Raw genomic sequence first — 13,098 nt, 5'->3', positions numbered from 1 at the left:
GAAAGTAGATGGCGGGAACTTTCACTGCTGTTTGCTTACCGGTTAGCTTTCAGATGTTGTCAAGGGACAGTGTTGTATTGTATTTGGCATTAAAAAAAATTAACACTTAACTGATGGAAAATAAATTATGTGACGCCGCGTAGCTATTGTGTGGGGTAGTTTTCACTGCTGTTTGCTTGCGGTTAGCTTTTATCTGTTGTAAAGGGACAGTGTTGTGTGTCTTGTACTGTATTTGGCATTAAACAAATATAACAGTTAACTGGTGGAAAAGAAATGACGTAACTCTAGTTATTGTGTACGGTTGTTTTTCACTGCTGTTTGCTTGCGGTAGGTTTCAGATGTTGTAAAGGGACAGCGCTGTATTGCATTGGGCATTAAACAAATATAACACTTAACTGGTAGAAAATAAATTACGTCACTCTAGTTATTGTGTGAGGTTGTTTTTCACTGCTGTTTGCTTGCGGTAGCTTTCAGATGTTGTAAAGGGACAGCGCTGTATTGCATTTGGCATTAAACAAATATAACACTTAACTGGTGGAAAATAAATTAAGGAACGCTAGTTGTTGTAAAGGGACAGTGTTTTGCATTTGGCGCTAAACAAATATAATAATTAATTGGTGAAAGAAAATTCCGTAATGCTAGTTATTGTGACCTGGGAACAAGAACAACTTAAAAAGAGAAAGTGCGTTCATTTGACAGGCTTTACTTGAAAGAAGTTTCTCAGCCGGTAAGACAGCATGTCTCTTTTGACGAAACTTCCCGAAAACTTGACTAAACAGTTAATTTTCAAACGTATAACTGCAGCTCAATCAATTTCATTTCCATGGCGAGATGTTGCTAACAATACACTTCGGTTGGTGCAAGCCTATTCAAATAGTTTAGGTTGTCCTGACGAGTACATCTTTTTCCCGTTACTCCCTATCACCGCGTCGTTTATTGGCACAAATGGTACCTTGAAAATCAATGATTGTTGGGAGGAGCCATCTATCGTGTGGTTCAATGTTTGCTCGAGGAAAGGTCAGAAAAAAACAGCTGGTCTCAACGTGATAGCAAAACCTGTAATGGATATCCAGCGAGAACTCCAACAGGAATTTAGAGCTTCCAAAGATAACACGCAAGACCATGAATTACCGAGGCTGATGGTAGACCATTTCTCCTTTGAAAAGCTCCACCAAGTGATGTTTCATAACAAAAATCAGATATTGGGAGCTTATGATGAGCTAACGCAGTTCTATAACATGCTGGATCAGTACAAATCGAATTCCACGATGGACAGAAAAACTCTTTTGGCTTTAAACGGTGGGGGACAGTGGACCAGGGACTTTAAAAACGGTTCATGTACAATGGAAAAAACATGCCTCAACATTACCGGTTTCATTCAGCCAGCTTATGTAGTGAAAATGATGGCTCTTGATGATTTTGATGGGTTTAACGATTGCCAGTTATTTATATGCCCGAAAGAGAGAGACATGGACTATCAAGAACTTAAACCAAAAGACCCAAATATCCCCAACTTGAAAAGTGTATACGAAATTATAAAGGACTTGCATAGCAACCAAGCCACGTATACCTTCTGCCAAGAAGCCCAAGCAAAATTTGAAGAGTATCACGACGATCTGAAGAGGCGAAAACTGGCTATCCCGGATGATGAGAACAGATGCGGGATCATTGCGAAAGCCATAGGGCAAATGGCTCGAGTAAGCATGATATTACATGTGCTGGACTTTGCAGTGGAAGAGGCATTTCAAGAAACTGGAGAGAACCAAGATCTCCGTACGAAACAAATCCCGAAGATGATTTCAGAAAATACAGTACGTGCAGCAATCGCGATTCTCAACCATGTCATAGAGACCAAGTTTGCGCTAATGCCTCCTGAAGAGAAGTTGGAAGATGAGTATAGCATCCGAGCAAGCAATCAAGTGTCTTATCAAGAAAATGCTTCGCAGGGCGTGAATTATGCAGACATTTTGATTGAACGATATGACAAGTATGTTAAGAAAATTTTGCTATTTAAAGATAGAGTAATAAAGGCAAGTGACATATCAGGTAGGCATCTAATGCCATCAGTAACGACTGCTGACAGTAAAACCAACAAGTACCCAACTGTAGCAGCGGAATCAATTCTTAACTCACTACAGACACTTGGATTTGGGGATATCCAACCGAAAAGTGGCAAGGGACGTGAAAGCTTGTGTTTCCGTAAAAGGAAATGCTCTGAAATGTCGGAAGAAGCTAAGGCAAAGCTTGCAAGACTTGATATTAACAAAGGTGACTATGACAAAGTTTGTCAATAAACATTATGTAACGATAAGGAATAATACTAATGATAAAGACTTTTTTGGGAAGGGGGTTGGAAATCGTTTTGGAAAGTATTTAAAAGCTCTGTTTAAATTGTATGAATACCATCATCACAGGAATGTAATAATAATTAGAAGTAATAAAGCTGGAGAATACCACAATTGATCACTCTATTACCGGGTAGAAGAAAACCTTACTTAATAAAAATGTTGTGATAATATCATGATTTATCACTATATCACAGGGGGAAGAAGAAATTCTTACTTAATTAAATATTACCAAAACTTCTTAGCAGCACGAAGTAAGATATCGCTTTGATGATCCATACGATGTTTTTGAAATTCATATTTAATCAATACATGTTTCGGATGAAACATCATCCATCGTCAGTTGACAAATGAGAAATAAACTAAAGTTGAGCAATAAATAGTGTAACAAAGTGAGATATAACATGAATAATTAAGGATGAAGGCGAGAACAGAATAAAAACACCCAACCACGAAACAAAACAGAAAAAACCAAACTGTTTAGGCTAAGAAAAGAAACTAATTAGTATGAAAGGGATAAATTAAGATGTTTGACTTGGGAATTTAAAGATGGCTGCTCCCAAAGGATATGCATGGCTTCTTTGATTTTCAATTGGAAACGTGTGGAAGCAGAGTCGAGGATTTTAAAACAGTCTTCTGAACACCGGGAGCAACAATTTTCAGAACCTCTCAAGTGCTTAAATATGTGGGAATGTTTGTCGGAGGCGAGATGTTCACGGATGCGAGTGGCGAAATGTCTATTGGTTTCACAAAAATATAACAGGCATTACAGCCTGCACATGAAAACTTGTAAATGACTCGCGATCGTAAACCCGCAGGGATAGGATCCTTCACCCCAAACCAACTCCTAATTTTAAACGGGGTGAACACCAACTTAATTTCCAGGTCGCTGCAAAATTTGTTGACTAATTTCTTAATTCTGTGTTTTGTTATGATGGAAAAAGGACCGATGTACGGTAATTTAAAATACAAACAATTGTCCTTCCGAGCAACACTCTGAGAGGAATCGGAGGTAAAGTAATTGTTGAGAAATTTTCTAACAACATTCTCGATAACGCTAGAAGGAAACAAATTCTTCCTTAATGTTTTGGTAAGGTTGCTTATGTCCAAATGAAAACCAGTCCAAGTATTATTAATTTTAAATACTCAGTCAACCAGAGTGCGTACTAGTCCTAATTTGTAACTGAAAGGTACAAAGCTGTAAAAATTAGTGAGAAGACCGGTGTAGGTCTTCTTGTGGAAAACCGAGGAAATAATGCCCTGATTACTATGGTTATCTAAAAGCACATCTAAGAAGGGAAGCTTGTGGTTTTCTTCCTTCTCCATAGTAAACTTGATGTTAGGATGCTGGCTGTTGATATAACTCAAGAAAGATAAAGCATCCTGCTCGGTATTAAACAAAGCAAAGGTGTCGTCGACATATCTACGGTAAAACTCGATACCTGAATTGTAATTCTCTAACCAGCGTTTCTCATGGTGACCCATAAAGAGATTAGCTAATACAGGAGCAAGCGGGGAGCCCATGGCTACCCCATCAATTTGATCGTAAAAATTACCCAAAAATGAAAAATGGGTTTGAGCAGTGGCAAAGAAAAATAACTTAGTAAGATTTTCCCGTCCTAATTTAATATCTGGATTGCCCTTCATAATGTAGTCTACCGCTAAGTCGATAGATTCGATGAGGGGAATGTTGGTGAAAAGACTTTCGACATCGAAAGAAACCATGAACTTATTTAGGGTATGGAGTCTAGTGACTTCACTAACAAAAGTAAATGTGTCATGAGCACAGTAGTCATTAGGGATGTGAGGGTTTAACAATGTACATAAATACTTAGCTAGGTTGTAGTTATAGGTTCCAATCGAAGAAACAATGGGCTGGAAGGGAGGTGTGGAAGAGTGATCTTGAACCTTATGCATCTTAGGAAGCCCATAAATTCTGGCTGGTTGAGATCCTGATGGATAGATCTTGTCATAAATGGTGTTCTCAATTTCATCATTCTTCTTCAGGTTGCGAAGAAACCGTTGTAATTGGCCCTCCCTTAAGAGAGTTGGATCATCCTTAAGTTTCTTGAATTTGGACGAATCCGAGATGATGTTAAGGATACTGCTATCATAAACTGTCCTGTCCAAAATGACCACACCATTCCCTTTGTCAGGTTTCAGAATGACAATGTTCTTATTCCTTTTGAGACTTTTCAAGACTTGGAGTACTTTCCGATCATTGTGAGATACACGATGAGAGGCGATGTAGGAGCTCGCAAGATGCGATAATGCAGCTTGGAGCTTACCACTTTGACCACGATCAACGATTTTCTTGAGCATGGAGCCATGAATAAGTTCGAAGCAAGTATAGATGTCAGACTTGCGTATAGATGGAGGACAGATGGAATGAGTCAGACCATTTTTGAGTGCATCGCATTGCTCAGAGGACAATTGGTGGGAAGACATGTTGATCACTGTTTCGTCAGCATTAAATGGCATAATTGCGTGTCGGCTCAAATTTCGAAGTTTCGTGGTTGGGTGTTTTTATTCTGTTCTCGCCTTCATCCTTAATTATTCATGTTATATCTCACTTTGTTACACTATTTATTGCTCAACTTTAGTTTATTTCTCATTTGTGAACTGACGATGGATGATGTTTCATGCGAAACATGTATTGATTAAATATGAATTTCAAAAACATCGTATGGATCATCAAAGCGATTAATTAAATATTCTGATAATATCATGATTTATCACTATATCACAGGGGGAAAAACCTGGTTGATGACAGGATTTAAGGACAATGGCCATCTTACTGCACAGCAAAAGCGTTTTACAAATCGTCTAAGTTCAAAACGGATGGTCGTTAAACGTGGCATTGGTCTTTTGAAAGGAAGATTCCGGAAGTTGAGAGTCATGGTGGATATTGACAGAATCAGGTTTTTACCAAAATTAGTTATAGCAGCATGCACACTCCACAATTTCTGCATTTATTCAAATGATGAAATAGATGATTTTCTACAACCTCTAGACGATGATGATGATGCCAATAACTTTGTTAATATTTTTGCTGATGACAACAATGCTGTTCGAAAGAGAGCTGAAATCATGGACATGATTTGCTGAACTTTTGCACTTCATCTCTGTCTGTATGGTGCAAAACAATACATTTTTAAGACAAATAACTAATACAAGCAGGTTCCAAAAAGGAAGGCTTCACTGGGAGGGCGGATAGTCTGCACAAGAGAGGTACCTTTTTCAGTCACACTAAGTGGTCAATTCATTTCATTATTTTATTTGTAAAAGGGTTTTAAGTGAAAAATGAACAAAGGAGATGCAACATCCCTGTTGTGGTCAGTGTAAAACCCAGACTGCAGATTGCAGACCTAGTGACCGCTTCTGTAGGTATGTGATAATTGATCATAATACAGTAAAAACCCTCATGTAAGAACCTAGAAAATTAAGAACCTCCTGGCAGAAATTTGCTACTTTAATACCCCAAAATATAAGAACCTGTTTTGCCAAACTCTAAACAAGTAGGTTCTTACACGTCGGTTTTTACTGTACTTCCATTTTACAAGTTATATGTAAGGGTTAGGGTTGTAACCTCCGGTAAAGCATTGCCATAGCACAACTTTCAAGTACCCTTCTCCCTCCCTCACAGACACTTTCAGCCTGGAAAGGCTATTATTTACCAGTCTGCTGTTATAAACTCAGCTTGACTGTCGAGCCAGTTTTTTTTTTATTTTCTAACCCTCCAATTATTTTCTGCAGCATACTTTATGGAAAAGGTCAGGACAAATCAGAGCAATTGATTTTGAACTATGTAATGGATTTGGTACATTGCGAGTGTGCTCATGGATAAATTAATTGCCAAGTAAGTTATTGCACATTGGTTTTGTTCTGAATAAACCCTTTGATGAAGGGTAAAAGGATGAATGTGGGCAAACAAGCAAGATTCTTAAGAGGCTTGGCTGATCATAATGTGGCCTTCCGAAGCAAGTTCTTAAGGACAATGAAAGCAATAGCCTCCATTGAATGGAGGGTATTGTTTTAACATTTGGAACTAATGTTAGTTACAAATGGTGTTGCAGTTTTGTCCATGGTCATTGTTTGTTGTCAAAGTAACTCTTTGTTCTGTAGAAAATTGTTCATTTTCTGAAACAGAACATGCCAACACTTCCAAGAACATCTTGGTATCACATGGAGGGGTTGTTATCAAATCATGCTACAAAACTGGCCAACTGTCAATCAAAAATTGCCCTTTTAATTTTGTAAATACTGTAGAAAACTTTTCACATTCCACAAAAATTGAATTAAATTATTTTGCCTTTGCAAGTTGAAAATATCTCAATATATGAAAATAAATATCTCAATAATAAATACATTTATGCCAAAATTGTCTGAACTGCAAGTCAATTTCATTTGTAACATCTCAATAAATATGAAATATTTCGAGAAAGAATAATTTCTGACAAAATTAAATGGTCCTCGAGAATATGTAATATGTAAATGTATTTAAAATAATTGACAATAAACCAGAGTAACTTAACATGCCTTATTTCGAAATGTCCTTTTCAAATAGCTCCAGCAACCTGTCAAATCGTTGCATCTTTTGCTGGTGCATTTCCATGACATGTTTCTCCTTTTCCTCTTCTTTTTCCCTTTGTTCCCGCTGGTACTCTTTAAACAAATCAGTGAGACTCTCCTTACTCTGAAGAGCCCTTTTGGCCCTGGACCTTTTAACCTCTCTGCGCGGAGTTTCTTCGTTGGCCAATGATGGTCTTCGTCCATCAGTAGAAGATGCTGCAGCTTCTGCAAAAGAACCTGAACTTGAACTTGTACGGATGAGGTCTTCACCAACAGGACCAGCCCTGTTGGAGCAAACTGCCACTGGCTTTACAGAAGGTGTCATGCCAAAGATATCGCTCAGCTCTTCAAAATATGGGCACGTCTTTTTGTTGTTGCCCGACACGTTGTTGTGATCGACTGTTTTTGTGAAATTTTGCTTTAAGTTCTTCGTTTCACATTGAGCACCAGTGTAGCCATATCCTTTCTCTTGCATCTCCTTCGATATTTCCTCCCACAAAGTTTTCTTCTTTGACTTTTTGTCTTTGAAAAAGTTCTCCCTTTCTTTGTACAAAGACAGAAGAAACAGCACTTCATTCCTTGACCATTTAACTTGCAATAGCGGAGTTTCAAATGCGGCGGCTGGAGTTTGAACCTGAACGATAAGCTGGTCAGGGTCGATTGTTGAGAGAACTGCAAAAAAATAGACATTATACCCAAAGAACTTCCAGTTGTTTTCAACTATTTCCTGAACTTGACTTATAAATGAAACAAAAATTAAACATTTCTCTGGTTTTAAGACCTTTTGCTCAATGTAAAGGAAAATGATTAAAACACCTTGTACCTGAACAGGCTGAAAAGTCCCATATTTCCTCCGCCATGTTGTTTGTTGTGTGCCGAGCTGAAAGACCACGTCGTATAATCCACACCAAACTCGCTCCCCGATGACAAATGGAACGGAAATCTTAAACCAGTTTCAGTTACCAATCCGAACGATCCACGTTCGGAGGTAGATTGTTTAGATTGCAATCTAAGATTGGTTTCGCCATAAATGGAACGGGAAATCTAATTTTTGATCGCAGAATCCGGTTTTAGGTTGGTTAAAAGGAACGCTACCTATATCACAGGGGGAAGAAGAAATTCTTACTTAATTAAATATTCTGATAATATCATGATTTATCACTATATCACAGGGGGAAGAAGAAATTCTTACTTAATTAAATATTCTGATAATATCATGATTTATCACTATATCACAGGGGGAAGAAGAAATTCTTACTTAATTAGATATTCTGATAATATCATGATTTATCACTATATCACAGGAGGAAGAAGAAATTCTTACTTAATTAAATATTCTGATAATATCATGATAAATTATGCTTATATGATAAAAACCTAATGCGGAATATCAAAAAATCAGTCCCTTATAAAACCATTGATTAATCATGATATTATCAACATTGCTTACAAGAAACATACAAGATATTTCTTGATATATCATAAGTGATAATTAGTCATGATATAGTGATAAACCGCAATGCTGCACCTCTCTCACAAAACCAAACTACTGAAAATTGTTCGTGGTCTATTTCATAAAACAAAGAACGAATTACCATCCCACACGACTTTGGAACTTCTTGCTGAAGACTTTAACAAATCGTTTCGAAATAAAATCCTTCTCATAAGAAACAACCTTCACAGAAACAAAGGATCACTACTTGCAACTACCGTTTCTGATGATTCTTCAAACACACCAGCTACGTTCGATTCATTCTATCTGCCTGAAGGTGAAACGATAAAGAAAGTCATTGGAATGCTGAGAACAAAAATCTGCACGCTAGATCCAATCCTAACCTGCGATCAAGCGTACTTTTCTTGAGACAGGGCGCTAAAAAGTACGCCTGATACAATTTCTTAACGAGTCGTCTGCCGCCCACCTGTCAAGAGTGATGTTATCTTGTGTCATGCTATAAATGTGAGCCAATCAGATTTTACCGGAAATCACCTGCACGCTGCGATTCAAGTAAAGACGCGACAAAAACAAAATAGCACTCTGGCTTTGATGTCTGCAATCAAAGCTATTTCTGCAAATCCTGCTTGATAGTTGCTGCGGTTTCTCTGTTCAAACCATCAAAAAACAAAGAATTTCGAGATAAAATGGCAGAAAAAGCCCGAATTCTTCATGTCATCATCAGGCGCAATCAACAGTGCAATAAACTTTATTTAAACTCGAATATTTGAGATGCCAATAAAAGATGCTATAAAAATTGATATGTGGAATACGGACTTTGAGAAATTCTACTTTTTCAGCAGCAGGTACTCAGCTATCATTTTGTTAGAAGTGTGTTGAGATTGTTCAGTGATTCCGTAAACAGTGTAGAATTTCTCTGTCAAGCTCGGCTGATTCCCCGAATGTGGCAGCCCTAAAATTCTATTCGGTTCTTTTTGGATTCGCAAATTGTTGCTTCCCAATATATTTTCTTTATGCATTTTCTTCTTGAATGTTCAGGCCTGTATTAATAACACTATTGCCAAATCCCGTAGGAAGTACAACCGTAATGCCTTCTTTTATTCAAATCATTCTTTGGATGCATTCTCTCCGCTCTTCCTTTAAAGGTTTTTGAAAAAAATCTGAAGTCAAAGCAACAGCAGCTGTAAACAGAGCCTAAAGATCACTCGTGTTGAAATCCTTCTCGGCGGCCATAATTTCATCAGCTGTTAACCAATTTACAAGAAGTATGATTTGCAATTCTGTAACCAATCGGAGCGAGGCTCCAAGAGCTCTATTGTTTTTCGGCCAATCAGAGTAAAGTCCAGATTCTGGACTACGAGCAGACGACTCGTTAAGAAATTGTATCAGGCGTACCTTTTCCCACCATGTCTAAGGAAAAGTACCCCTGATCGCAGGTTAATCCAATCTCTACTCGCCTAATTACAACAACAACAACAACAACTTTTATTGACCCCTTAATGTACATGAACTAAGAATTAAAGCTAAATGGGGTGTTGGCTTCCTAAAATAACTAGAAAGTTAACAAGGCTAGGAAACCAAACTACATAGAATAAATTACAACATAAGGGTCAGAATGATGCATACACACACACACACACACACACATTAAACTATAGATAACTATAAAAAGGACAAACAAAATTTACAAGCCATGGGGAGAAGGACAGATAAACTTGGATGAAATCCTGAATATAATAAACGAAAAATCAAATTTAAGGCAGCAAATAAATCACAGAATAAACTGAGAAGAAACTCATTACCCTAGGGAAAACAGAAACCAGAATGAAATTAATATTGGCACAGCAATTCATTTTTTAGTTTTTTTTTAAATTTACTAAAAGGAGTTGACTTTATATCTTTCCCAAGAGAGTTCCATACCTTTGGTCCTTGAAAGCGAATATTAAATATTCCATAGTTTGTTCTAGCTCGAGGCAGGTAATAAGATTGATTTGCTGCACTTTGTGTATTGTAGTTATGAATATTAAGCACTGAATTGAAGAAGGTATCAAAATTCGAAGGCAATGAGTTATTATGAAATTTATGCATAAAAAGTGCAATATGAAATGTAACAAGATCAGAAAGCTTCATAATTTCTAATAATCTAAACAGTGGAGTTGAATGCTCATCAAATGTAGAAAAAGTCATAAATCGAACTGCTTTTTTCTGTAAAATATATAAAGGCTGAAGTGTAGTTGAGTATGTATTACCCCAGATAATTATACCATAGGTCAAAAATGGGTAGATTAAAGAATAATAGAGATTAGTAAGAATATCAATATTAACATAATGGCGAAGCTTAGACAAGATGCCTACACTTCTTTTAATTTTCTTTACAGTACATGCGATTTGAGGTTTCCAGGATAAATTTGAATCAGTTAAGATTCCTAGGTATTTAATACAAGATTCCTGTTGCAACTGCTTCCCATTTAGAGTTAGGTGGAAGTTGAATGTTAATTTCCTTTGAGGAGGATGAAAAATTACAAAACTAGTTTTTTCTATATTAAGAGAAAGTTTATTAGCACAAAGCCAGGAATTCACATTAGAGAGTTCATTGTTCATACTTGCCTGTAGAGAGGTGAGATTTTTATGTTTGCAGAATAAATTAGTGTCGTCAGCAAATAAATGAAAATCAAAAACTTTAGAACAATGGTGAAAGTCATTAATATATAACAAGAAAAGGATTGGTCCAAGGACTGACCCCTGAGGAACGCCACATGTAATATTAACCAGAGTAGAAGTTACACCATTTACAGTAACTGTTTGCCGACGATTTGCAAGATATGAAGTAAACCACTGATTTGCAATTCCACGGATGCCATAGAACTCAAGTTTTTTTAACAATATCTCATGATTTATGGTATCAAATGCCTTACTGAAATCTAAAAATATACCACAAGAAAAATCCCTCTCATCAATTGCCCTTTGAATCTTATCGACAATACTAAGGATAGCATAATCAGTGGAATGCTTAGCCCTAAAACCAAATTGATTATCAAAGAATACTTTTTTCTTTTCAAGGAAATCAACTAACCTATTACACATAAGCTTTTCAAGCAATGTATTAAAAACAGACAACAAGGAAATTGGTCGATAATTGGATAAACAGTTCTGGGATCCCTTTTTATAGACTGGAATTACATTTGCTAATTTAAAACTATCTGGTACTATACCAGTCTCAAAGGAAGTATTGAACAAAACCTCTAAAGGCTTAGATATAACAGTTTTCAAAATTTTGAGAATGGTCACAGGGATACTAAAAAGACCAGTGGCTTTGCTAGATTTCAGTTTAGTAATTTCATTTTCAATTTCTTCTGCTGTTATAGGAGAAATAAAAAAGCTATTACAGAGAGGAGTTTTTAAATACTCTAAAGGAGACATTTCAACATTTGGTATTGAGCAAGCAAGGTCCTTTCCAATATTAACAAAAAAATTATTGAACATATCGGCAATCGTATGACGATCAGTTATGACATTACTATCGGTAATAATTTTAATGGTTCTCTGACTTGTTGGAGGCTTAAAATGAATAATTTGTTTAATACCATTCCAAATTCTTTTACTATCTTTACTGTGTTTCAAAAAATAATTACTGTAATATTGTTTTTTGCTAAGTTTTAATAAATGGTTTAATTTATTCCTATAAAGTTTAAACTTGGAGTGAAAATAGTAAGATTTGGTCTTTAAATATTTTTTATAAAATTTATTTTTTACTTGAATAGACACTTTTATTCCCTGAGTTATCCATGGCTTGGACTGAAATTTTAATTCTTTCTTAGATAATTGTTTCAAAGGAATGTGTTTATCTACTATATAAGAAAGTGTAGAGTAAAATGAGCAGAACATATCAGATGGATCAGAATCAGAAGTAAAATACTATGCCAGTCTATAGATTGCAACTCACTGATTAAGGTCGATTGGTTAAAATTAGAGTAGTCCCTTTTATATACTTTTATATTAGAAGGGAGAGAACTAAGATTACTCAGAATAATGAAATTAGCCAAGTGGTCAGTAAGATCATAAACTATATTCCCACTGAGAGTAAAATGCTCAATAGAATTAAAGAAAATATTATCAATTAGAGTAGCAGTGTGATCCGTTATCCTCGAGGGTTGTAAAATGTGAGGTTGGTAAAAGAAGGAAGCAAGGGTATTAATGAAATCATCTGATGGTTTGCAAGAATTCAAGAGATCAATATTGAAGTCACCCATTATGAGGGAATACTTATTTTGCAGATGTATCTTTTCAATTACCTTGTTAATATAAACCATGAAATTATCCAAATTTCCATTTGGGTGTCTATATACAACTCCACAGATTAGAGTGGATTGACCGTCACAATTAATCTCTATCCAAAGAGCTTCAAAATCGACATCTGTAGTTGATAGTTCTGATAGAACAGTAAAAGTCAAATTATTGTTTATATAGAAGCCAACACCCCCTGCATTTGAGAGGCTTGGCTGTGAAATAAAATTATAACCTGGAATATTAACATTTGTTATGATATCCTTATCAACCTTAAACTTAATTTCCGAAAGCCCCAATACTGAGCAAGGGAACTGCAATTCAGATAGCAAATGAACAAAATTCTCAAGATTACACTGCAAACTTCTAATATTGCAGTGTAAAGCAGCAAAGGACTTCGAGTGTGTTGAAAAGTCATTTATATCATAATTGGAATGAAAGTCA

The 13,098-nt window shown here is 36.2% G+C and overlaps 2 protein-coding genes across 2 annotated transcripts; both read right to left on the bottom strand.

Moving 5' to 3' along the window:
* Window positions 1–3,491: 3,491 nt before the first annotated feature.
* Window positions 3,492–4,826, bottom strand: LOC138002232 (uncharacterized). Its single transcript, XM_068848308.1, has one exon. It carries the CDS (start codon window positions 4,824–4,826, stop codon window positions 3,492–3,494), a length of 1,335 nt encoding a protein of 444 aa, XP_068704409.1.
* Window positions 4,827–6,885: 2,059 nt separating this feature from the next.
* LOC138002231 (uncharacterized) lies at window positions 6,886–7,777 on the bottom strand. Its single transcript, XM_068848307.1, has 2 exons — window positions 7,741–7,777; window positions 6,886–7,589 (listed from the first exon to the last, which is right to left on the bottom strand). The coding sequence occupies exons 1-2, from the start codon at window positions 7,775–7,777 to the stop codon at window positions 6,886–6,888; spliced, it is 741 nt and encodes a 246-aa protein (XP_068704408.1).
* Between the last annotated feature and the right edge of the window lie 5,321 nt (window positions 7,778–13,098).

The sequence above is a fragment of the Montipora foliosa genome, chromosome 5 (genome assembly GCF_036669935.1).
Source record: "Montipora foliosa isolate CH-2021 chromosome 5, ASM3666993v2, whole genome shotgun sequence".
In the NCBI taxonomy this organism is placed as follows: domain Eukaryota; kingdom Metazoa; phylum Cnidaria; class Anthozoa; order Scleractinia; family Acroporidae; genus Montipora; species Montipora foliosa.
Note: the sequence above shows the minus strand (reverse complement) of the source record. Positions and strands in the feature narration are given on the sequence as shown.

Excerpts from the sequence above, each read along its gene's own strand:
- LOC138002232 (XM_068848308.1), bottom strand. The coding sequence starts at position 4,826 with ATGCCATTTAATGCTGACGAAACAGTGATCAACATGTCTTCCCACCAA.
- LOC138002231 (XM_068848307.1), bottom strand. The coding sequence starts at position 7,777 with ATGGCGGAGGAAATATGGGACTTTTCAGCCTGTTCAG. Across the intron at positions 7,590-7,740 it reads GGACTTTTCAGCCTGTTCAG|TTCTCTCAACAATCGACCCT; the intron begins GTACAAGGTGTT and ends ATTTTTTTGCAG.